At 36.9% G+C, this 27,823-nt stretch overlaps 2 protein-coding genes across 3 annotated transcripts in view; one reads left to right on the forward strand and one right to left on the reverse strand.

Moving 5' to 3' along the window:
* Window positions 1–27,823, reverse strand: part of LOC125660925 (sodium-dependent glucose transporter 1A-like) — a 210,509-nt gene that overhangs the window by 4,810 nt on the left and 177,876 nt on the right. The gene's annotated exons all lie outside the window — the stretch shown is intronic.
* LOC125660831 (uncharacterized) lies at window positions 24,334–26,713 on the forward strand. The gene is made up of 3 exons (XM_048892658.2): window positions 24,334–24,609; window positions 24,769–24,941; window positions 25,072–26,713. Exons 1-3 carry the CDS (start codon window positions 24,386–24,388, stop codon window positions 25,320–25,322), a joined length of 648 nt encoding a protein of 215 aa, XP_048748615.2. The 5' UTR covers window positions 24,334–24,385; the 3' UTR covers window positions 25,323–26,713.

Raw genomic sequence — 27,823 nt, forward strand, 5'->3', positions numbered from 1 at the left:
ATATGTCAGAGTATCAAGAAAATCAATCTACCAGACATCTCTAGTAACCGCTACATGTACACTGCAAAAATGAGAATTGAGTAACCACAAAATTACCAAGATTACTTCTTCATGTTATGTCTTTAGAACACAAATATCTACCAAAAAGTATCCTTGCAATAATTCTAAATCTATCAAAAAGAGAATATGCACTATCTGATGATGAATCTATTATCACTATTAATGTCCCTGCTGCTTTTGAGTAACTTCAGCATGTTAGAGGTCCATGGGGAGATACTTCTGACTTGGCACCGAGGTATATACCGTAAAGGAAAATCAACCGAGGCTCAAACTAGCAGTAGTCTTGAGTAGAAGATTTTTCCTTTACAAGAATTGTCAGTGACAAGGGCGATGTTTTATTCACGAATTTGCTAGCCTCACCTGATATACCAAATCGACCCATCTTTAAAAAATGCATCTAAAGATGAAAAAATCACTTTTTTAAGACCATCACAATGGTTCATAAAATTCAGATAAGAATGATGTAGGGAAAAGAAAGATAACTCTGATATAACACTACATCCCAGACTAGTACAGTTTAAACATTTCAATACATTGAACAAATCCATCTTAACTATTGGGATAATTACATACTAATCATAGACCTGTTCTTCTTAAAACAATTTTCAAATTTTCTTTGTTGAAATTGGGCCCAACGGTTTTACAGAAAAAGCCGAAAATGTGTAAATGTTTACAGACAAACGGAGAGACGGGTTGCAGAAAACCAATGATCAGAAAAATGAACCTCAGCTCGAACCTGGTTTCTCCACGACGGGGCGGTTTTCTCGGACGAATAGTTCTTATAGCCATCAACAGGCTACCTCGTCATAAAAAGTAAAATCTACAAAAGAGATCTACATTTAGATTCTAACACTCCTAACATCATTGAAATTTCACTAATTTTTAATCCATCGTTTTCTAATCTTGTAATCACTTCTTTCTTATCGGATGACAACTCAACTCAGCTTTGTTTACATCACAATTCACTAGAGCAGACGATCTTTCATACGTCATTCACACGGAAATATTTTTTTTTCTGATTTCGGGGATAATTTCAAAGTTAAAGTTCATTAACAACAGCATAACGTTCAGTATGACCGAATTGACCGCCATTGTCCATGGCACGACGATGAACATGATGTATATAAAACTTATACGGTACCAATTTTGATGCACCAGATGCTCATTTCGACAAATAATGTCTCTTCACTGATGCTCAAGCCGAAATTTTCAAATTCGTCCAAGGATCAGAGCTATTCATGAGGGAAATATCATCCTTAATTTTGAAATGAATTTCTAAACTTTATCCCAGCAATTCTAAATATACATTCGTATTTTCAAGCTAGTAACGAAGTACTTATCTACTGGGCTGTATCTATAAGCTTAGTGAGATATAAACAGACACAAATATATACAAGAAAATTCTGGGAAGGGGTAATAGGAAACGTGTGCGCAAAATTGTTTCAGCACAGAATTCAGCCCTAAAGTATGTAAAAGAAATGTGATGGAGTTCACTGGATATTCTAAAATATATGAATGCGAAAACACAACAAACTGGTTGAGGATAAAAAATGACACGTGTGTTCTCTGTTTCACCACTCTCATATTCACAAGTACATTCCCGCAGAAATGGTCACATGATTCCTGCTTTTACACACTTTTGACGAGGCCTCAACGAGGAGTATGACTCAGTCTAATCTCGGCTGAGGTTCGGTTCGGGTGAATATTTGGACTGACAACTTCACCGAATCTTGGGGCGGTCCTTCATAATTCATGTCTAGAAATTTACTTTCAGCTTTGGTTAAATTAAGGTGACACTGCTCTTTCGCTTCAAATAAGTTGTTGACTATCAAACAACGCTGTATCACTGTTAATGCTTCATTATTTACTGTTTAAAATAATTCCACCCTCCTGCAATGCCATCGGATTTTGAAAAATCAGTGATTTATTTAGATTTATGCATGATGGCAACTAAATTCTATTGGAGTCTTTTCCTATAGTTATTGTAAAAAAAATGGTTAAAATAAAATATTTCAAAAGTCGATGAATCATCAATTATCCGTTTCAAAATATTGAATCCAAGGGCAATAACTCTGTTTCTAATGATTTCTTTATCAAGTCTATAATGCGATGATTTCCTTTATTTTTCACAGACATCTTGTAGATCTATATTTTTGTGAAGATACAGTTTCATGAAATTGTTATGAATGCTACTATATCGTCATAACCAGTTTGTAGGGAATTTTAATAACGCTGTATAAGGAAAATTGCAATTTTCTGACGGTGATCTATGATTCTGTTTATGTACATCTCACGTCTTGAAAAGTGTGATGACCTATGTATTTTATTTGATAATTTGTTAGTTTTAACTATAATGAATGGAAATAAATACACATTTTAAACTTGTATCAGATAAAACTGAGTAAAGAGTTACCTTAAGTATGTTAATTACATGAAATGAATTATCACTAAATTTTCCACTCAAATGATGAATTCCATGGGGCAATATTTTATTTACCGAAATGAATTTTTTTTTATAGTTTAATAGTAGATATGCGGCGATACAATATATCAGTAACTTGATAAAGCACACCATAGGAACTCTTTAATTTCAGGAGATAAAATATTGTGCCATGAAAGTCATCATTAGAATGGGAAATTCAGTGACTATTTTCATTTTGGATTTTCATACCTACACAGTAAGCAAAGCAAAATTTTGTTACTCATGTACAAAGACGCTTTTCAAGGTTTTTTTTGTGTATGATCACCGATCACCAAAAATTGACCAGGGTAAGTGAAAATGACCTTGACCTTGTAAGATCGAAATATCATGTTAACCTTTCGACCTTCAATTTTTTTTTTACGTGCATCCATTGACTTTTCACACTGCGTTATAGTCCTTTACGTAATCCCTAAACCTGGACCAGGCAAATGGAGCATCCCGCATTCAAAATCAGTAGTAGAGAATGGCCTAACTATATGGTGGTATGACACGTCATATAGCATTTGACCTAATAACTTGTTTCGAAAATTGGATCATTATAACGACCACACCATTTCCCTAATGCTGGCTCTATACGAAACTATTGAAACCCCTGTAACACTAACTTATTTGTCAGTAGCTTGTCTCGATTTGAAATTGGAACATACGCAGAACATGCTCTAGCGTATTAAATCAGTTGACATAAACACCGCATTTAGGTGACAGTGGAATATTGCAACACAAAGATGGGAAGTTGACAATGGAGAAGCTGAAGTCATCTTATTTGTAATAAGATTGAGTTATTAGTTTGCTGTGGACATCTATGTTCAATCGAATATTCAAATATGAAGCAGAAGTATAGTAAGCCTTTTAAATATTTCTTTAAAAGATTGTTTTAAAAGACTGAAAAGCTTTTATAAAAAGGTATGCATGGTCTGTAGAACCCGTCCAGACAGTTCTAAGGATTTAAACTAACGAAAGGATTGCCCTGGCTATCAGTTTATGCAACTACAGTGCAGACAAACTATTTGTCATTTTGAATCATTCATTTCATCTAAAATTAAATGTTTAAGAAGCACAAACCTTCATCAGAGTCATTATATTAATATGTCAATCAAATTATGACCTTAGGATCAAGTTTTAGATAATTGAAATTAATGAAGTGTAAGATCAGTATACATGTGTATAAGGGTTTTTCTATCTAAGTTCACAAAATATAGATTTAAGTGGCGAATTGCTTGTCTCATCTTGAACTTTCAATTACATGTACATGAACTATGAATAAAGAAATGGATAATACAGTCGAATTATGTTCTCATTGTTCTAAGTGGGCTTTAAACCGAGTCTACACATTGATCATACATGAGGCATCTTTTAAAATTCAATCTAACATTAAATGCTTAAAAAGTAAAAAAAAAAAAAAAAAAAGTAAACACCTATATCAAATCGATCATATTGACATTTTATTTCACTTTTTTTGCGATCAAGTTACTGAGATTTGAAAGAAATCGAGTGTGGCTCAATGTTAAAGTGTATACATGATGAAAGAAAATCAGATGATGTATGCAATATTAAATTATTCTACTTCACAGGGGGGTACTCAACCTAGAAGCGTCGACCTAAATTCTTTCAATTAACTTAAAGGGTCTCCATGGCCGAGTGGTTAGAGCATCGCGCTCAAAATCACACGGCCTCTCACCTCTGGTCGGCGCGGGTTCGATTCCCGCTAGCGCATGTAAGTGAGAAAGTTTCCCAGATTACTTTCGGAAGGTCGGTGGTCTCTTCCCAGCTACATTGTATCTGGGTTCTCTCTTCCACCAATAAAAACTGGGCGACACCAGATAACTGAAAAATTGTTGAGTGTGGCGTAAAACATCAATCAATTAACTGAAACTTCACAAGTCGTTAAGGTAAAGTTCCACAACATTAGAGCTATGCATGGCACTCGTGAATACTACTGTTCGAGCTCAGTTTTCAGACCCTCGACTTTCATTCTCATGTTTGACAAAATGTTGAAGACTCCCACAAGGGCCACACCACTGACCCCCTTCTCACAAAATAATCGCTCTAACCACTGCGTCACTGAGACCGGCACACCATTACAGAGATAATTTGACCTATTTGCTTTTCATTCATGACGTAGAGATATAAAGGGGGTCATTCATAGTTATATGGAAATTAAATTGCTTATTAATTAAATTGCTTATTAATTAAATTGATTCTGGGTCGTTGTATCACTGACACTTCGCTAGACTTGGAAATCTAGTTGTTTATTTGATTGATATTTTATTTGAATGTAAATGTTCATTGTTAACGAGTTGTTATTCAACTCATGCTTCACATTTATACCAATATATATCTGGACTTTTACAAATACTTTTCGTAACACAGTGAATGGAAAAATATTATAGAATATGATAGTTTTGATCGAACTTGTTCTCAGCTTCCTATTTCGTTATAAACGTTAACAAGACGGCGATATTGCCCAAAGCGATCACTATAATGGGTTGGTCTGGTCACTGAAGATGACCCACTAGTCAACAAAATTAAAAAGTAGAATTGAAACGTATGGGGAAACGTAAGGGGTTTTGCTTTGCTATAGTGTAAAATACTATTAATGAAAGTATACAAAGAGTGTTGATTTAAAAGATTAAACTCATAATTCTTTACTTGATGCGTGTATCAAGCGAAAAATTGGATGGGAAACTTCATCAATGCGCATTGTTTGGGTTTATCTAGAACGCTGATCGGAATCTGTTAAAGTCTAATTATTCACACAACCTCTAGCTATTTTCATGCCGGCCACGTGTATCTAAATTTTATGTAAACAAAGGATGAATATAACACAGAGAGAACTCTGGGATAGATTAAAGCATTCTATAATCAGCTGTTTCTTTACAGGATTTTTATTACATCCACGTAATATTAATCATAGTGTCAAAACTAACAACAGCAAATCAGATAACATCATCATTACTGATCATTCGTAATTAAACAATCAGATAACATCATCATTACTGTCATTTTCTCGCAAGAGCATTTCTCTCAATCTTTCATCCAGGATACCAAATATGATTCTGTCTCTTATCATTGAATTTGTTTGATCACCGTACTCACAGTTTTTAGCCTTTGTTTTCAAATCGTTGACGAATTGGTCGAGGGTTTCCCCTTCGGTTTGTTTTCTTTCCCAGAACAGGTACCGTTCAATTAGTGTGTTTTTGCGGGGCATACAATAATCTTTGAATTTATCTAAGACTGCTTGAATTTTTTCTTTGTCATCATCTTCCGTCCAGGCGAAATTATTGAAGATTTCTATATCTTCCTCCCCGATGACGTGAAACAAAATGGCTACCTGGATTTTTTCATCCTTCTTATCTTTTCCGCTTGCCTTTAGGTACAGGTCAAAGCGCTGAGACCAACGTCTCCAGTTTTCGGACAGATTACCGCTAAATATTAGCACATCAGGTGGTCGAAATTCATTCATATTGTCTATATTTCATCAGTTTTTTCTGACACCATATGATATTTTGTAATACCACAAGTCGACATAACTGTACCACATTTAATACTGCTGAATTTTGATTGGTTACACAATACTGTGCATGCGCACTAAGCCAAATGTATTTATACAAACGAATGCGTATTCCCCAACTAAGAATAGATTACGCGTACAGATAAAAGTGTAAACATAATATGACTGTCGGATCCAGCTCTATATGGTATTGGCCGTCGAATTTTCCTAAGCCATGAAAAACTTCTTTTTCGGCTAGTAGCGATTTCATTGTCACATTTTCATTTTGTTTTTTGACAACTCCGATTCTTGGGTTGAAAACTTGTTCGCAGATGAACTTGGTGAAGAAAGTAGAAGTTGTCAAAAAACAAAATGAAAATGTGACAATGAAATCACTACTAGCCGAAAAAGAAGTTTTTCATGGCTTAGGAAAATTCGAAGGCCAATACCATATAGAGCTGGATCCGACAGTCAAGCCAGTGATCAATCCACCCAGAAGGGTACCACACACAATCATGCCGAGACTAAGGAAAGCTTTAGAAAAGTTAGAGGAAAGCGGTGTAATCGTGGCAGTCGAAGAAGCAACAGACTGGGTTAACAGTTTAGTGATAGTTGAGAAGAAAAATGGAAATCTTAGACTGTGTCTAGACCCGAGAGACCTTAATAAGGCAATCAAAAGACAACATTTCAAAATGCCAACTGTACAAGAGATTGCTTCACAACTTAATGGGAAATCGCTCTTTACAATCTTGGATGAAAAAGATGGACTATTCTCCTGCTCAACTGTTAATGGGAAGAATGCTTAGAGACATCATACCGACCAATCCGAAACTTCTTGAACCGAAAACACCGGAAAATGCGAAAATGATGCTGAAACAGAGACAACAAAAGCAAAAACTGTATTACGACAAAAGTGCAAAGGATATGAAACCGCTCGAACTCGGAGATCCAGTGCGATATAGATATGGCAAAACTTGGGAACCAGCTGTTATTGTGGAAAAACACAACTCACCAAGATCGTACATTATATCAACAGAAAGTGGACAAACATTAAGAAGAAATCGTAAACATATAATGAAAACTAAAGAAGAACCGATTCCGATTGCAGACGAGGAAGATCACATCGTGTTACCGAAAAGTCAGAATGAACAACCCGAAGGCCGTGCCGAACAGCAAGTTCCGAGTCCAAGACCTAAAAGAACAATCGTGAAACCAGCAAGGTTCAGGGACGATAACTTTATTCAATGAGGGAATCTTAACTGGAATAGTGCTTGTCCGCTCACTAGATAATGAGGGAATCTTAACTGGAATAGTGCTTGTCCGCTCACTAGATAATGAGGGAATCTTAACTGGAATAGTGCTTGTCCGCTCACTAGATAATGAGGGAATCTTAACTGGAATAGTGCTTGTCCGCTCACTAGATAATGAGGGAATCTTAACTGGAATAGTGCTTGTCCGCTCACTAGATAATGAGGGAATCTTAACTGGAATAGTGCTTGTCCGCTCACTAGATAATGAGGGAATCTTAACTGGAATAGTGCTTGTCCGCTCACTAGATAATGAGGGAATCTTAACTGGAATAGTGCTTGTCCGCTCACTAGATAATGAGGGAATCTTAACTGGAATAGTGCTTGTCCGCTCACTAGATAATGAGGGAATCTTAACTGGAATAGTGCTTGTCCGCTCACTAGATAATGAGGGAATCTTAACTGGAATAGTGCTTGTCCGCTCACTAGATAATGAGGGAATCTTAACTGGAATAGTGCTTGTCCGCTCACTAGATAGTGCTTGTCCGCTCACTAGATAATGAGGGAATCTTAACTGGAATAGTGCTTGTCCGCTCACTAGATAGTGCTTGTCCGCTCACTAGATAATGAGGGAATCTTAACTGGAATAGTGCTTGTCCGCTCACTAGATAATGAGGGAATCTTAACTGGAATAGTGCTTGTCCGCTCACTAGATAGTGCTTGTCCGCTCACTAGATAATGAGGGAATCTTAACTGGAATAGTGCTTGTCCGCTCACTAGATAGTGCTTGTCCGCTCACTAGATAGTGCTTGTCCGCTCACTAGATAGTGCTTGTCCGCTCACTAGATAATGAGGGAATCTTAACTGGAATAGTGCTTGTCCGCTCACTAGATAATGAGGGAATCTTAACTGGAATAGTGCTTGTCCGCTCACTAGATAGTGCTTGTCCGCTCACTAGATAATGAGGGAATCTTAACTGGAATAGTGCTTGTCCGCTCACTAGATAGTGCTTGTCCGCTCACTAGATAGTGCTTGTCCGCTCACTAGATAGTGCTTGTCCGCTCACTAGATAGTGCTTGTCCGCTCACTAGATAATGAGGGAATCTTAACTGGAATAGTGCTTGTCCGCTCACTAGATAATGAGGGAATCTTAACTGGAATAGTGCTTGTCCGCTCACTAGATAATGAGGGAATCTTAACTGGAATAGTGCTTGTCCGCTCACTAGATAATGAGGGAATCTTAACTGGAATAGTGCTTGTCCGCTCACTAGATAATGAGGGAATCTTAACTGGAATAGTGCTTGTCCGCTCACTAGATAATGAGGGAATCTTAACTGGAATAGTGCTTGTCCGCTCACTAGATAATGAGGGAATCTTAACTGGAATAGTGCTTGTCCGCTCACTAGATAATGAGGGAATCTTAACTGGAATAGTGCTTGTCCGCTCACTAGATAATGAGGGAATCTTAACTGGAATAGTGCTTGTCCGCTCACTAGATAATGAGGGAATCTTAACTGGAATAGTGCTTGTCCGCTCACTAGATAATGAGGGAATCTTAACTGGAATAGTGCTTGTCCGCTCACTAGATAGTGCTTGTCCGCTCACTAGATAATGAGGGAATCTTAACTGGAATAGTGCTTGTCCGCTCACTAGATAGTGCTTGTCCGCTCACTAGATAATGAGGGAATCTTAACTGGAATAGTGCTTGTCCGCTCACTAGATAATGAGGGAATCTTAACTGGAATAGTGCTTGTCCGCTCACTAGATAGTGCTTGTCCGCTCACTAGATAATGAGGGAATCTTAACTGGAATAGTGCTTGTCCGCTCACTAGATAGTGCTTGTCCGCTCACTAGATAGTGCTTGTCCGCTCACTAGATAGTGCTTGTCCGCTCACTAGATAGTGCTTGTCCGCTCACTAGATAATGAGGGAATCTTAACTGGAATAGTGCTTGTCCGCTCACTAGATAATGAGGGAATCTTAACTGGAATAGTGCTTGTCCGCTCACTAGATAGTGCTTGTCCGCTCACTAGATAATGAGGGAATCTTAACTGGAATAGTGCTTGTCCGCTCACTAGATAGTGCTTGTCCGCTCACTAGATAGTGCTTGTCCGCTCACTAGATAGTGCTTGTCCGCTCACTAGATAGTGCTTGTCCGCTCACTAGATAGTGCTTGTCCGCTCACTAGATAGTGCTTGTCCGCTCACTAGATAGTGCTTGTCCGCTCACTAGATAGTGCTTGTCCGCTCACTAGATAGTGCTTGTCCGCTCACTAGATAGTGCTTGTCCGCTCACTAGATAGTGCTTGTCCGCTCACTAGATAGTGCTTGTCCGCTCACTAGATAGTGCTTGTCCGCTCACTAGATAGTGCTTGTCCGCTCACTAGATAGTGCTTGTCCGCTCACTAGATAGTGCTTGTCCGCTCACTAGATAGTGCTTGTCCGCTCACTAGATAGTGCTTGTCCGCTCACTAGATAATTCAGTATGAACTGTAACAACTTTATTTTCATTCATTTAATATTGAAAATTTAGATTTTCATTTTTTGAGAGACCGTCCGTCTAAGTTAAGCAAATTGTTTGTAACCTATTTTATCTCATATGACGGATGTCATATTATGTTTACACTTTTATCTGTACGCGTAATTTATTCTTAGTTGGGGAATCCGCATTCGTTTATATAAATGCAATTGGCTTAGTGCGCATGCACAGTATTGTGTAACCAATCAAAATTCAGCAGTATTAAATGTGGTACAGTTATGTCGACTTGTGTGTATTACAAAACATCACAATTACTGATCATTCGTAATTAAACAATTGATTTTAAACTGTTTTACTTTATTACATGACAGACAATCCATTGTGATAGTTGAACATATTTCAGATACATTAATTGTCGAAATGCGCATCTGGTACATCAAAATTGGTACCGTATAAGTTTTACATTATGACCCCTGGGTCGAGGCCTCTGCTGGTGGACTGTTAGTCCCCGAGGGTCTCTACAGCCCAGTAGCTAAGTACTTCGTTACTATCTTGAAAATACGGATGTATATTTAATTGCTGTTATAAAATTTAGAAATTCGTTTCAAAATTAAGGATTATCTCCCTCATGCATAGCTCTTATCCTTGGACGAATTTGGCTCCACTTATTTGGCACGCTGTTTTTTGGCTATATTTAGATCTAAAACTTCATAGTTATTTCGGATTTCAAACATTTCGGTTGAGCATCACTGAAGAGACATTATTTGTCGAAATGCGCATCTGGTGCATCAAAATTGGTACCGTATAAGTTTTACATACAGCAAAAGAAATAAACGGGTGGAATACAGTAGTATTACAAATCCTCACTTAAGCAATGCGCTCTGTTAACGTTTTTGTTACCTATCATGCCCTACCTTTAAAAACTAGTATTTAACCGTTGTAGAATCAGCATGAAGAAAAAAGAAAATTTATGGTCTCCCGGGAAAAAAAGCTGTTTCAGTGATTCACAAATCTGATAGTGACTGGAACAGTCCCCCCGAAGTGAAAATCACGGGTCTTCTGGACATTGCCTTTAAAACTGGGTCCCTTGTAGCAGGCGTAGGCACAGGGGCTAAGCCCGTTTTGGGCCCGAACCCTGTGATACCATAAATATAGAAAGGGGTCTAACTCTGACCCAGATAAAAAACTAACCACTCGCTTCAAATGCCTAAAAAATCTTAAATTAGGTACGCTATGCGTAATTTGCCGATCTCCTTGCATAGATTAATGTATTAACTACTTGCATGCCAAATTTCAAGTCACAGGTTCTTAAAATAATAAAGATATACGTCATCGTTCTCTTGATTTCACTTGTTTATTTTTACTAGGACATTTACCGGTCCAGGTCACGGAGTCGTTTCTCGGCTATGACAGCAGCGAAATTCAGACTAGTGTGCTGGTAAGAGACCACCGACCTTCCGAAAGTAAAATGGGAAATTATCTTACTTACCGACACGAGCGGGATTCGAACCCGCGCCGACAGAAGTGAGAGGCCGTGTGATTATGAGCGCGATGCTCTAACCACTCGGCCACGGAGGCCCCTATGTTTAATGGGAAAATATACCGTAAATCTGGATATTTTTGCGTCGATTTAATTTTGCGAATTTGAGTAAAAAGCCTATATATTTAATTTTGTGTTTCTTATTTTTGCGAATTCATGCTGGAGCTAAAAATAAATCGACAAATAAATTCCATCGTACGAATTTATGTCATTGATTCAGTTCTGTCAACCCAGCAGACATTTGTTTATATGTTGATAAAGACCCTCACTAGGCGTGGGTGCATTGAAAACTAAAATTTAATTATGTAATTAAAAGTAATGTCGAGCATGACAATATACCAAACTATCTACGGTATAGGATAGTCGATAAAACGTGAACCTGTATATTCGATAAAATCAACTTATTCTATTTCAAAAGTTTAATACAACTGCCATCGAATTGGTGGATCTTGATATTTTTTTACGGTAGAGTTATTTTTGAAAAAAAAAAATTGCGAATCCAACTGACTCGCAAAAACGCTAAAAATTAATTGACAGCAAAAATAACCAAATTTACGGTAGAAAACTGATGAAATACATTTTCTTTGAAATTGAAATGTGTCGTTTTTGCATGGCTGTTGTGTAAAAAAAGAATTAATATGCGAAACGTATTCATATTATATTAATCTTCTTACTGTACAACACTCAGGGTGTTTGACGATATTAATGCATGGACATTTAAGCATGGTAATTTGGATTGGGGGTTGGTTCCTCTTCTCTTTGAAACGCTGATCAGAAATCTTTTAAAGTCCAATTAGTCATACCATCTTTAGTTATTTCAATACTTGTCACGTGTTTCTGTAAACAAAGGATGAGAAACACGAAGAGAACTATGGGGGTAGACCAACGCACTGCTTTTTATTGCGTCCCATGTAATCTTGATCCGAATGTCAAAAATGACATAAACCACTAGATAACAATATCTTGACTGATTATCCTTAATCAAATAATGCTTCAAGTCATTGTTATAGTTGAACAAATTCGTATCTATACAATAAAGGAAAACCCAGGCTGTTTGCACTGCGATCTGTTTAAGTTTTGGTTACCCATCACGCCCTATCTATGAACAATAGTGAAGTACGGTTTTACAATTGGTAAGCAGAAAAAAAAATTATGGTCCTTCGTGAAAAAATGTAAATTTACGAAACAGCCGCATCTTATGATTATCATAAGTCAGATCTTAAGACACTCTTACGATCTATCTTATGACATAGTTTTGTGAAACCCGGCCCTGTGGTCAGTAGCTAAGTTTGAAGACTGTAAAATTTAATTGTTGTATCCGTATTTTATGTTAAGTACTGCATTACTAGTTGTGATTGATAAAAGTATCTTGTCATTTTATAACATTCTATCATCGGCTTTTCGTATTGGTGAAAACAATCCCCAATACATGTAATTTTGCAAACTCTGGACATTTACAGGATAAGAATAGACCTTGCACCCTGATCCAGGACGATACTAAAAATTCACTTATAATGTACAACTACAGATTTCTATTTTTATGGTAATTCTGAGAATTATCACCTTTTTATACGAACTAAATCTACTATAATGCTGTGACAAAGATTTGTATTAAAATTTATTTGAAATGATTCATTATGATGAGGTTTTTTGTTGTTTTTTTTTTTTTTTGTTTTTTTTTGCAAACCGGAATGTACTAGGAAGCTTCAGTTATGATTTGAAACTTGTACACAGCCTAACTAAAAGATCTTTTAAACACACTCAGCTATGTATTAGCTTATCCAAAACTTTGAGCCCCTATTGCAACCCCGTCTTGGCCCGGTGTGAATATAGTAGGGATGCAAGCATGAATACATAATATACATGTAATTGCATTTCCCTAATGTTTCGTTGTTTTTGACTCTATTTGAGAGAGAAAAATTAAATGTCGATCCCATGTTAATAAACAAGAGGCTCATGGGCCACAATGATCACCTGAGCCAGCCTGGTCCTGCTGTTCTTCAGAATGGTTTAAAACCCAGATTTTTTACCTTCTTTATTCCCACAAAATTCTTTAAACCCCTCTTATAACCTACCTTAGACAAAAGCGGTTAATCCACTGTGAACATAGGAAAATATTGTCCGCTCAATATTTTTAGAACCCTTTCCTTGACAGACACCAAACTTGGTACACTGGTACATCGTGAGGAGTGGATGTTGACTTCACATGGCCAAATGTCAAGGGTCAAACTGGATAAAGTAATGTGTTGTCTCCTATATTTTGAAAATCATTTGCTTGATTGAAACCAAACTTAGTATACTGGTACATCTTAAGGAGTAGGTGAGCCTATTGATTTTAAGGTAATATGGTCATTTATCAAGAGTCAATTCTTTCTGGACATATGAAGATGCTGTCCGCTCAATATCTTGAATTGTTTTGGCACTACTATCAATTAATTGATATAAGTGTATAACACTTTTCAATTTCGTACCGGGGGTGAATATATGTTTCTAAAACGTTTGTTGCATTCTGTAGATTCCCATGTATTGAAAACGTTTAATGGAACCATCATTGCGGTCCGACTTTACTCTTTGGGACATTGATCAGACAGTAGAATAGTGGGGCAAAGGAGCTGGCAACTTTTTTCTAACAATGTAATAAAATGCTTGTCATTTGCTTTTCAATAGTAATGAAAATGGTAAGAATGGTAGCTCTACGACAAGAATTAAAGACCTGTACCGAGGGATGAAGTTCGATAATAAAATTTGAGATGGTGAAGGAAATACCCACCACGATGTAAATAGTCAAAGTTAAGAAACGATGATGTCCTGATAAAATGCTCCCCTGGTTTGGAATTTTTAACATTAGGCGAAGTAACAGCTTTAACATTTGCTTGTTTATTAGACAAGTAAGCCATTAACTTTTCTTCTTTTACTTTGATGTTAAGTTCCTCTTAATTTCCCGAGGATTCCTGCAATCAACATCACCAATCTTGATTTCAATCACTTTAAATCTGCACTACCTGAGGATTGATGCATTCAACATCACCAATCTTACATGTTCATACAAAGCTTGTTAATGACTATTTGTTGTACACTCCCATCTAGAACATCCCCGTGTGGATACGGGTTAAAACAGGTTCTCAATACCCCTTGCTTGTCGTAAGAGGCGACTAAATGAGGCGGACCCTCGGATGAGAGCGCAAAACCCAAGGCCCTGTATCATCACATGTGGCACAATAAAGATGTCCCTGCTCAAAGGCCATGTTACACCCCTCATAGTCGCCCGTCCCAAATCGTCACCGGCGACGAATTGGGCCTAACTTCACACTCCAAACTGACGTTTTCCTTGCTGCAATTATTTGGAAACATCGTTTACATACAAACTGGCCCTGTTTGTTAACTCCTTCTCCTCTCCTCCTCTTTCTTCTTCTTTGGTCAATCTATGACCGCAAAAGGTCCTCTGGACCCTATAAGTAAGACATTTTAATCTTCTACTTCGTCTTTTACTTGTTCTGTTGTATATTTTTTTTAAATGATTTATTATGATCACAGTATTTGTTATTGTTGTTTTGGTTGGTAGTGGTTTTGTTACTATTGAAAGAGTTGTATTTGTTGTTATTGGTAGTGGTGGTGGTGTCATTGGTTTTTATATGATTTTTCCGTTCAGTTCTCCTGTGTGTGTGTGAGAGATAGATAGAGAGAGAGAGAGAGAGAGAGAGAGAGAGAGAGAGAGAGAGAGAGAGAGAGAGAGATGTATCCGACAATAAATCATTTTGCCTTTTGTTGTAGGGTCATTCTGCTGATCACGGGGTTGTTAGGTCTTGTGCGCGCACACACACACACACACACACACACACACACACACACACACACACACACACACACACACACACACTCTCTCTCTCTCTCTCTCTCTCTCTCTCTCTCTCTCTCTCTCTCTCTCTCTCTCTCTCAATAAGTAAATGAACAAATAAGCAAGCGAACAAATAAATGAAGCCTATGTGCTTAGTTCCATATAACCTACATACAAATTTCAGCTAAATCGGTTCACAAACACCAGAAAGACAGTCGGAAATAGTTCGCTATGATTACAGCTCGTGGCGCATTGAGCTCGCGATCAAAAGATATTTTATGTTACGGGAAGCACATGCCAGGAGCACATGTAACCCACATATCGGTTCACAAACAACAGATATATTGCAGAGTTGCTGGAAATTGTGCACAACACGCGGCGCTTTAAGCTCTCATTCCATAATTCTCATTTTTGGGGAGACATGTCAGAGGGTCACTTGTAATTTACATTTTTTGTGTACATTCAAAATTTCAGCCCGGTCGACAAACACTAGAGATATGAGTGCGGACAGACAGACAAACAGACGAAGTGAAACCTATGTACCCCCATATAAGAGGGGTATAATAAAATAACGTCTTTGTAATCTATCCTAAAAACGTCAATAAAATATTGGCGGGGACGATTTAGGACAGGCGGCGATTTGGGGTGAACTATAGTACATCCCAAATCATCGCCCCTAATGATAGTGCAATCTTGTCCCAAATCGTCGCCAGGGTGAAGATTTGGGATGCGGGGCGACGATTTAGGGTAAAATGTCATCCCAAAGCGACAATTTGGGACGGGGCGACGATTTGGGATGTAACAGCATATGCCTTTTTGCTGTCCTTCACCGGCAATGGTGACGTCTCCATAAAATTCTGTAACAGGACGTTAAACAATATACAACCAACCTATGTAAAACGTTGGTCCTCTATCGTGGTCTCATCTCATCTCATCTCATCTCAAAGAGTTAGAAGTCGAACAAACTTGACTGCACCACCTGAGGATACTTGGTCTTCAATAGGATTGACTATGGCCCTGTTGTTCATGATAAAAAATATTTCAAAGTTTAAAGAATTTATACCGTTTTGTGACCCAAGTCTACCTACTGCGGTCATTATATGAACAAAGGTGGACGGTTTATCAAGGTTTTGTTGTTTTTGATAAGGTTTTCCTATATATCCCCATTGTAAAACTTTGTTCTGTCACCCTAACCCCGGGGACAATTTTGAATCTACATTCATTAGCAAAAGTTTTCACATAAGTTCCAACTCATCTGTCCCATTGCTTCTTCAGGAAATATGTTTTAAAGATACGACCAATTTTCTTTCACTATTTCATAATTATTTTACTTTTTAAAAGGGTGTGACATATGCCTCCATTAACCTTGAAAATAGATTTCTGAGTCCTCTATGTATGGATTGGAGTGCTGCGTGTATATCAACTTTCTGGAATGTGTCATAAAAATCAAATATGTCTAGTTCTATATCGTATATACTAACTCTATCACAAGTACTGCAACAATTGATATAAAACACGCCACAAGTCAAAAGTCGACACAATGACAAGCAGCCTGATTGTTACAACATCCATCAAATTTACTAAATGTTGACTTCAAACGCGACTGTTGAAACCCTTATAAAATCAACTTATTTGTCAGTAGCCTGTTTGATCATACACAGGACATGATATTGCGTATCGAATCAGCTGAGAGACATAAACATCAACTACAACTGATAATGGAATGTTGGTACATATATATGCGAAGTTGATGATGGAAAAACTGAAGTCATGATGCTGATTTCTTATATTGCCGTTATTGTCTACCTTCAATAAAATTCATAAATGAAAGATGAAGATAACGAACAGTGATCAATCTCAGAACTCTTATAAGCAATACAAAATAGAGAGTTGGGCAAACACGGACCCTGGATATACCAGAGATTGGATCAGGTGTCATCCCCAGTCGGCCACACCCGCTGTGTGTCATATATTTTGACAAGGTAAACGGAGTTACCCATAATCAAAATCAGAATGTAAAGAACGGCTTAAAATTTGTATGAAACACGTCAGAGCATTTGACCTAATGACAGGTTGTTTTGACAAACTGGATCGTTATAACATAAATTAGCATCTATTAACACAATTCCAATCTTCTCTCTTGTCAAACTTCACTTATAAACTGACAGAAAGTTGGCTAGATGCAATGGATCGTGGTGAATTAAGTCATTACATTTATAGATTATAGACATTTATAGATTTCAGTAAAGCATTTGATTTGGTTAATCACGATATTCTTCAGGAGAAAGTACTTCAATACCAATTTGACCATATGACTATCAAGTGCTTGAAATCGTACCTTTAGAACAGGATACAATGTGCAAAATTTAAAACTCGTGTTTCCGAGATCTTGCCTTTCACAACAGGAGTTCCTCGAGGTTCTAATTTTATCATAAATAAATGTCATCCTGTTACATGAAAGTTGAAGATAATGAACAGTGATCAACCTCATAACTCCTATAAAGGTGAATATAACTAACAGTGTTCAATCTCATACCTCCTACAAAGGTGAAGATAACGAACAGTGATCAATCTCATAACTCCTATAAGCAATACAAAATAGAGAGTTGGGCAAACACGGACTCCTGGACAAATCCGAGGTTTGGTCAGGTGCCTAGGAGGAGTAAACATCCAAAGGTTGACATGATTGGTGAAGATGTTACACTACATTCTAATGTTCATAGTAAGAAATGTCTAGAAAATGTACTCAATTTAGATATTTTGGGACAATTTACTTTACACCAATCACATTGACTCAGTATGCAAAAATGTAAACTACAAATTATTTACACTACGCAAGATAAAAAACCTTTCTACATACCAGAAAGCTCTACTACAATGCATATATTCTGCCGTCCATTAACTACTGCTTGACTATTGGGAAATACATCCAAGCTTGGAATGGAAAGATTTTAAAGTTACAAAAAGGGCTGCAAGGATAATTCTGGATGCAAGTCCAGATTCCTCTTCTAAACCATTGACTTACACCGTCTCGCTGTTCTAGAGAAGATTTGTAAAGATTTCCCTTATATCCATGTATTATGTCAGGGGCGTAGCTTCGTTAGGCTCAAGTAGGCACGTGCCTACACATTTGTTTTCTTTATTTTCAAAACACATTTTTGTCCATAAATGTTTGCAAAATATAAGTTGTTCAAATATATTTCTAGTATTTAAAATCGAATATAAAATTATCATTCCGTCGGACCTTTTCTAATTATAATGTATTCTAAATAATGGTTATATTTTTTTTTTTAAACTTTGGTGATCACAATGACTCGCTCTCGAACTTAACAGTTTAAATTTTTCAAAAGTTGTACAATATTTAATGTCTGTTGCAATCATTTTGATGCTCAGAGTAGTCCAAACGAGTCCTAATATTTCAAAATTTTCTCGGGGGTGACCCGCGACCCCCCCTCCCAGCGAGAGGGGGTCGCCTCCTCCTGAACCTACCTCGGTGAAATTTTCAGCTTCATCTTTCGTGCCTACACATTGAAACAGTCCTAGCTACGCCCCTGTATGTAACATTAGGTCCTTGACTTTTGCCATAACTTAACTCCTTGGTCCATTAATTAACCTGAATTCAGAACATTGACATCTTGATATGTTTTAGCGTGACCCCTCTACTCTTGAAAATGTGTTGTTTCTCATCAAAAACTTTGGTTCCCTATATAACCCAACCACTTTAACTACATAGAAGTGTTGCCATATTTAATCAGCGATCCTTGAATTTTTTTTTATCCCCCCCCCGGGGTCATGATTTGAAGATACTTGAATTACCAGTACCTAATTATAAGGATATCACAGGTGGCAAAGGTTTTGACAGAATATTTAGAAAATGGATTTATTCTTTATTAGGATAAACATATTATCAAAAAGTGTTCATTTTGAATGCAAGGTGAAGATAACGAACAGTGATCAATCTCATAACTCCTACAAGCAATACAAAATAGATAGTTGGGCAAACACGGACCCCTGGACACACCAGAGGTGGGATCAGGTGCCTAGGAGGAGTATGAACTTAAAATGTCTCCCCATCGTCGCACTGAACGTTTACCATCCTTTATGATAACACGATTGTAGATTTTCATTCAACATATCTGCAGTGATACTCGAAAATACCCTTTTCCTTGAAGAAAGTTCGTAAAACATAATTATTTTTCCTTCACTTGTTGTGTGCCGACTTGTAAGCCGGAATTTTTTTATCCGACACGGCTCGATTTTTTCCCCGTTATTATCGCTGATGTTTCCGTGCGTGCAGCACGCAAGCAGAGCTTTCCTCGTCTCCGTTCTGTACAGTCATACTGTCTTGTTACAGTTGTTTTTATCTGCCCACAATGTAAGTATTCTATATTTTTGTCATTATAAACATTGTATAATGTTCCGTATTATTCCTGCTGTGGAATTTCCTTTTTATTTCTTCTAAAATGAGTGAAGTATAAGTTTATTTCGCGAGAATTCAGGGTGGCTTGTTATTTTATTTCTTTCGTATATGTTCGTTAAATATTTACAAACCTATCTATTTATATGAAACGAAGTTATACCAAACGAAGCTCGGACGGGCCGAAGGTTCTAAAGGTAACACGTATACGTAAAATAAAAAATGAGAAAAATCTGCAAATGAATACAGATAATCTCTATACATGTATACGTTCACTGAAAATTTTGTGATCCATATGAGCGCCGCCATTACGCTTTGTTCATTAGTTGCTTCTACAGTTATTCGTGTTTTAATTTTGAATGCCAAAAATACAAGACTAACGTGCAATTTGTAATCCAAACACCCAGTTTGTTAAAAATGAATGGTATGATTATTATTGTTACAGTCTTTAGCCAATCATCAAATAGAAAAACAGTAATACGACTAAATAGATGAACGAGTTCATGAGTTTCGTTAATAAAAATATACGATATATTTACGCTTACCTTTTACCACTTTGAATTTATTGGTTAATTTTGTTTTGTTTTAACTGTCTTTTAAATTGCAAACGGGGTTTTTTGTTTATAATTGTTTGATTTGAAAGAGAATAATGTCGAGGCTAAATGTGACGTCACAATCCATGATTTACGTCGGCTGGCGTTATATTCCCCGCTTTAAATGAATAGGCGGATCCTGTAGAACTGTTATCCTCGTATATCCCCCTTTAATATTTAGATGTTATTGGGCGTTTAATTAGTGCAAGGAAAATTTCATAAATGATATATATTTTGAAATGAATTATTGTTTATAATTGTTTGGTTTGAAAGACGAAGAAAAAAGTCAAGGCTACATCTGACGTCACTATGCACGGTTTACGTCGGCTGGTGCTCTATTCTCTGCGTTAAAGGAATAGGCGGATCCTCTGATTATCCTCATAGATATCCCCCTTTGATACAGAGCGTTTAGCGCAAGGGGAATTTCATAAATAATACATATTTTTAAATGAATTGTAATTTACCGTACTGAACAGAATTATGACTATCACCAGGGACACGCCAATGACCATATCATGCTTCGCTCGGTCCAACGGTCACACCGTATATATTATGTATGCTTATCTATTGTGTCAAATTCATTGCAAATAAGATACTTTTCAGATTTTCATAACTAGTTCATTCTAATTGAACTTTAATATTTCTGTGCATTGTACATCATAATTACTTTATCTTTATATACTGTAAACGTACTTTTTTCCACGGGTTCATAAGTCCGCGGAATCACAATTTCTGTTTATTCCGCGGGTAGAAAATTGGGCGGATTTCTTAGATTGCCACTGAATGTTTTTCATTTACTTTAAGTAAGCTGGGATAAATTTCCGCGGAAAATTTGTGACCGCGTACATAGCGTAAATTAATACCGCGCGGAAAAAAGTACTTATACAGTATTTATTGTAGCTTTTCACCGTTCAGATGGTCAGTCAGCCACGCAATCCTGCATATATACAAGCATACAATCAATCAATAAAGACATAAAACTGGTTAACTAGCTGTTATGTTATGGAGACAGCATATATTGTAATCCCAGATGAAGCACAACTAAAACGCTGATAAACAAAATTACCTTTATTTACGTATGAATGTGTACTCAGCTCATTTAGAATAAAAACTAAACAACAGTCCTATGGTTCACAAAAACAATCTTTACATTTCTGCTGGTCATTTATCTCCCACATCACAATTACTTAACTACATGAAAACATGAAGGAAACGAACATTATTAATCCTATATCCTGTAAAGAATATAAAATTGATAGAAGGGCTAACAGGTACACATCAGGGGTAGCTTAATGCACACAATTCTTGATTTAAAGTTAACACCGGAATACAGTAGAAATCATGTTTTCAAGATTTACTCGTCTGACATACGTGTAATATTACTGTTATACTGAATACATTTATACAAACTAGAATTTAAACACTTAGAACGTTTTACTCACATATCAATACTCCTACATGCATTCATATAATTGCAAGAAAACCTGCAAAAGCAAACTAGTTAGTAACGTGAAGTATAAGTATAAGAAATGCAATATTGTGTCCCATTGAACAATATTTAAAATGATATCAAACATTTGTCATCTTAAACTGTTAATCAATGGTAACAAAGATTTTCACGATCATAAACATTGGTATTTTTATGACAATTTACACAAATTCAATGATAAATAGCCAATTATTCGTGTACCAATAACCAATGGAGAGTAGGACTCTGAACATGAAATTGGTGTGTATAAACATCAGGAACTTACATATACCTGCAGAGATTTACTAGTGTATCAAAACAACAAAAGAATAATATGATATCCACTGTTACTTATTACTGCAGACACAAGCGGGAAAATCAAAAACAAAAGAATTCGTTAACACAATATAGTGACTATTACCGACAGACAAGTAAATGGTTTTATTCCTATAAAGAATACAAAAGTAAGGGTAAAACAAACACAGACCCCTGGGTATTCCAGAGGTGGGATCAGGTGCCTAGGAGGAGTAAGCATCCCCTGTTGACCGTGAGCCCTATATCGTTTTAAGGCAAAGGGAGTAACCCGTAGTCAAAATTAGTGTGTAAAAACCGACCTTACGATTGGCATGAAACAAGTCAGACAGTATTTGACCTAATGACAGGTTGCATTGGTAACTTAGACTGTTATTATGACCATAGAATTTGCGAAATGTTGACGTTTAACAAAACTGTTGAAACACCTATAACATCAACACATTTTTCAGTAGCCTGCCTCGTTTTAAAACTTGATACACAGAACACGTTCTTGTGTATTGAATCGGTTGAGAGGCATTTATAGTATTACTACAGTGACTTGACCCAAAAGAGTTGAATCCCGTCAAGTTGACAGGCGTGGATCATCAGATCAAACGAGACACAACGCATCGAGTTTGATATGATGATCCGCGCCTGTCAACGAGACGTTATCCAACTCTCCAGATAAAGTTACTTTAGTATTGATAAAGGCATTATATACCTCCTTTTGTATTTTTAAATCCACGTTTATAAGATAATAAATGTATTCCAAATTATCAAAAACGCAAACATAAAGTGAAATCATTTTTAATGTAGTACGCAGTTTTGTTTGTGACGCGGTAAATAGTTCCACCTACAGATGTATTGTTTGTTTGTGACGCGGTAGATATTTCCCATGCACTGATGTATTGTGACGTCATCAGTTTCAGAGAGACATGACGCAGATTCATAAAACCACAGTGTGGTGATCCGGAAAGTCGGATCACACTCTGAATTTTACAGTATCAAAAAAAGGATGGATATATGATAAATATAATTCATATGCAAGTGGTGATGAAATACTACTGCATAGATATGGAGTTAACATCAATCTTCAATAAAATAATCAAGTATATATCGGATGTGGAAAACTTCATTCGAATGTATGGAATCGACATTTCAATGAAAATTAGTATTGTTGATAGATAAAGCGTCGTCGATACATCTGAATGTTGAGTTCATGGCCACAGCAAGATATTCTCTTCCTTCTCATGGTAGAAGCTTTTGAATAAATTCTGCCTTCCAAGAATTTAAAAATAGGTCAGGTAGTAAAGGAGTACAATCCGTGCACATTAGAATTTCAACAAACTGTTGGAAGAACTGGTAACCAAAGACTACGGATATATTGTCAATGAGGAACTCCAGCATCCTTTTTAATATTAACTTCAGAACAATTGTATGTTGAATCAGAGTGGTGTTTAACAATGTAATGAGATAATGAAGACCTATCATTGTAATCTGATTCCCCAATTCAACAATTATATATCACGGAGAGTTTAAAATTCAAAGAATGTGGCATGTAGACGTTACAGTTCTTTCTTCATTGTGCCGAATATATGGATGTGTAACCAATGACCTTCCCCTATTGTCATAAATATTGACATCAGCATCATGTCCAATAAGGCATTCTACGACAGACTCGTGACCGTTTCTGGACGTCAAGTGTAATGGAAACATTCCGTCTGTGTTACATTGATTACAATCAGCGCCATGTTTCATTACAGTTTTGATAATCGACGTGACCATTTTGGGCTGCACAATGTAGTGATGACCAACCGTCATTTTCACACTTATTGACATCAGCACCATGTTCAATAAGATATTCTACGACAGACTCGTGACCGTTCAAGGACGCCAAGTGTAATGGAAACCATCCATCTTTGCTACATTAGAGAGGTTAAGCAACTGACCGTGTACGTCTACGTGTACTTGTGACTAGGGGAATCCCCTCTTTTATTGCGTATTACGTCATCATTTTCGCACACAACGTCATTCTACAAGTTGTACACAACGCGTAGAGCTGAGAGTACACGGGGGTAAGAACTTGTAACATTTTAAGCTCATTATACAACGATTTTGTGCAACATATGAATTTTGTAACAATCTAGAGGATTTATTACGCACGAATGTTTACCTGAACTGATCATTGTCATAGAAATATTTGATGAAAAATTATTGTAAAATTACCCTTGTAGACCGGTGTCTACATCACAGATCATATTATTTAGGGAAAAAAGAAAGCTTGCTAAGTCTATATTGATGGATGAATTGATATATGTGACAGTTAAATCAAAATGCAAATTGATATATTTAAATAAAATTTATTCCATGTTGCCGGGGGGGGGGGGGGGGGGGGGGGCTCGCCCCCCGGCAAGCTATAATAATTGTATTGTTTATCATTCAAATATATAATTATATATATATCATTATACTTTAGACAGAAATGAATACCGACAGGAAAAAACAGATCCGATTTAAACCTGAGGATGATCTACGGCTTTTAAGGGAAGTTGTCGGGAGTAATCCCCTGAGAAACAAAAACAAATGGGCTGAAATAGCTGAAACTCTATCAACATCGACTTTTATTCTGGACAGTAGACGAGTGAGAGAACGTACAAATCTCCTCATTGAACAACATAAACGAGAAACTAGGGAACATCTTAAAAGGTTTTCTCTCTCTCTCTCTCTCTCTCTCTGATACACCGCTTATCTTTTAATATTCTTGTCTTATTTTCCCCATGCCTGAAATATTTCATAATACCGTACACTAATATGTTCCCATACATTTTCAATACACTTACGTTCCTGTATATTTATTTTTTTAAGATCTGGTGTCGATGAAGATGTTTCGGAAAAAACAAACCTGCTGGACGATGTCATAGAATTGAAAAATGAAGAGGAGAGAGAGAAGAAAGAAGAAAAAGAAAAGAAGGACAGATCAGAAAATTTAGGGAAAGAAATCAGGAAAAGGGCACTTGAATGCCTTACACCAAAGAAAAGTATGAAAATATTATTGTGTCATTGTATTACAAGGCTCATGTGATTTGTTTGGGGGAAAATGCATTGATTTGTCGTGTAAACAAATTCTTTCATTATACAGCCATATATATTTTTTGTTTGTTTTTTCAGACGACGAATGCGATTTGCCAGTACTCAAGAAGAAGAATTCGCAGACGTATCTTGTGGACTATTTAAAAGAAAAATCAGAAAATGAGATATCTATGAGAAAATCAGAAATGGAAGTAAGAAAAGAAGAATTAAAGTTGGAGAAGGCAAAGTTTGAAATGGAGCGAGAGGAACGGATGCAGAGAATGGAAATAGAAAAGCAAGAGAAACTTGCTTTCATTGATTTACTTAAAAAATTAGCGAAAGATAACTAATCATAAAAACTGTTCAGAAGTGTAAAATTTTATTCCAGATATTTGTTTAATTTATCTGAATAAACTAAACCATTAAAGTCAGTCTTGTTCATATATGTGTCCACGTTACAACACACATTCTATACATTTGAACACATTTAGGCCAAATATTCCTGTAGTGATGGGGGAGACATATCAAAGAAAGTGCCAGTTTCGCTCCCGTACAAAATAGTGTGACAATTAGTAAGGATTGAAGCTACCCTATAGTACTTTCCAACAGGTTGTAGATAGAGCTTTTGATTTTTCTTGTAATCTAAAAAAGAAAAGAGAGTTAAGATTTTGCCAAAAGTCCATTCCACGCAGACTCTCACTGCGGACATCCTTTTGTTAAATCGCAGTTGATTTGCAGTAATTACACCTCCTCGAAATGGGGGAATTATGTAAGGCGATAACGGGTACGCAGGGTCGCCGTAGACAGAGTAGACATCATTGTTTGGTTTTGTCATATGTTGATACATCTGGTATTCAACGTTGCTTTCCCTTAACATACCGGCATCATGACGACGGCCTTCAACCGGGCCAAATAGATGCGCAATCATACCATCAGGTGTCGTTATGCACTGAAATTTTAAACCGTGTACTCTTTTGTGACCATTAAACACCACCTGCTGATGAGACTGAGGTCTGCATATCGGTCTGACAGTTCCGTCAATGAACCCCCAGCAATTGGACAGAGACGCTCCACATCTATTCACGACTGCTGCCATTTCATCCAGTTTTGCATGAGATAACCAAGGCTGATTTAGGTTTTCGAGGAGATGTCCATGTATTGTATCTATGCAATCAAGGACTGAGTTGAAAATATATGACAATTCAGCAGTTGATCTTCCAAATACATGGGAAAGATCCTCTAATCTATTTGGGTATGCCAATCTTCGTATGAGAATACACAAACCTTCTATTCCTGAACATACAGTCCTGTTTTTACATACAATTTTGTTTGGAATATGCAGTGCTATTCGTAATCCTAGCAAATCATCTTTTTGAAACCGGAATAACAGGCGAAATTGTTCGTCGTTCAATTCATCCAGGTTTAATCGGTGATAAATCGATGCCTCTTTTTCATTGCTCATGCAAGACAAAAGTAAAACATCATCATCGTCTGTCAGAGCTGCAAGCAACATCATATTTTGCGCCATTTTTTTTCTTTGATCTTAACGCAGTAAACCCTCTTTTGATTCGTTTATTTGCACATTTGTATCCAATCAATTTATTTGTAATTAATGGTTTTACACGTACGCGTACACGTACTGTTTGTTAAACGTAACATTACGTTGGATGCGTGTACTTGTAAACATACTTCTGTTTGTACACGTACGCGTAGACGTACACGGTCAGTTGCTTAACCTCTCTATTGATTACAATCAGCGTCATGTTTCATTAATGTTTCGACAGCCGACACGTGGCCTTTTATAGCTGCAAAATGTAGTGAAGACCAACCGTCATCGTCACACTTATTGACATCAGCACCATGTTCAAGAAGATATTCTACGACAGACTCGTGACCGTTCAAAGACGCCGAGTGTAGTGGAACCTTTCCATTTTTCTTACATTGCTTACAATCAGCTCCATGTTTCATTAATGTTTTGATAATCGACACGTTGCCATTTTGGGCTGCACAATGTAGTGAAAACCAACCGTTATTGTCACACTTATTGACATCAGCACCATGTTCAAGAAGATATTCTACGACAGATTCGTGACTGTTCGAGGACGCCAGGTGTAGTGGAACCTTTCCATTTTTGTTACATTGATTACAATCAGCGCCATGTTTCATTAATGTTTTGATAATCGACACGTTGCCATTTTGGGCTGCACAATGTAGTGAAAACCAACCGTTATTGTCACACTTATTGACATCAGCACCATGTTCAAGAAGATATTCTACGACAGACTCGTGACCGTTCAAAGACGCCGAGTGCAATGGAACCTTTCCATCTTTGTTACATTGGTTACAATCAACGCCATGTTTCATTAATGTTTCGATAATTGATGCATGAGCATTTCCTGCTGCAAAGTATAGAGGGGAACAGCCGTTCTCGTCCGACTTGTTTATGTCAACATTATGTTCAATTAGTTTTTCTACAATGTGCAAATGACCACAAAATGATGAGAGGGATAGAGGAGAATGACCATTTCCATCACATTTTATGCAGTTAGCACCACGTTCAATGAGGTACGTTACTGTTGTTAGATCTCCAGTAATAGCAGGAACCGATAACGCGGGATAAAAAGAATTGTTTGAATCTAAGTGAGCACCTTCCTCAATTAAGTACTTGATAAAGTCTTTATTAGCACTACAGCAAGCAGCTATAACAGGGGTGATATGTCTGTGTTTATTTTCTACTTTTTGAAATTTTTTTGAAGGCACTGAATTAATATGTTCTTTTCCAATGTTTTTCAACACGATTTTAACGAGATCCAAATTCCCACTAAAGCATCCCAATACCAGTAGCCTTGTT

The sequence above is a fragment of the Ostrea edulis genome, chromosome 8 (assembly GCF_947568905.1).
Source record: "Ostrea edulis chromosome 8, xbOstEdul1.1, whole genome shotgun sequence".
NCBI lineage: Eukaryota > Metazoa > Mollusca > Bivalvia > Ostreida > Ostreidae > Ostrea > Ostrea edulis.

Coding starts and splice junctions, on each gene's coding strand:
- LOC125660831 (XM_048892658.2), top strand. CDS start 24,386: ATGAATACCGACAGGAAAAAACAGATCCGATTTAAACCTGAGGATGAT. Junction 24,610..24,768: donor ACTAGGGAACATCTTAAAAG/GTTTTCTCTCTC, acceptor TATTTTTTTAAG/ATCTGGTGTCGATGAAGATG. Junction 24,942..25,071: donor ATGCCTTACACCAAAGAAAA/GTATGAAAATAT, acceptor TTGTTTTTTCAG/ACGACGAATGCGATTTGCCA.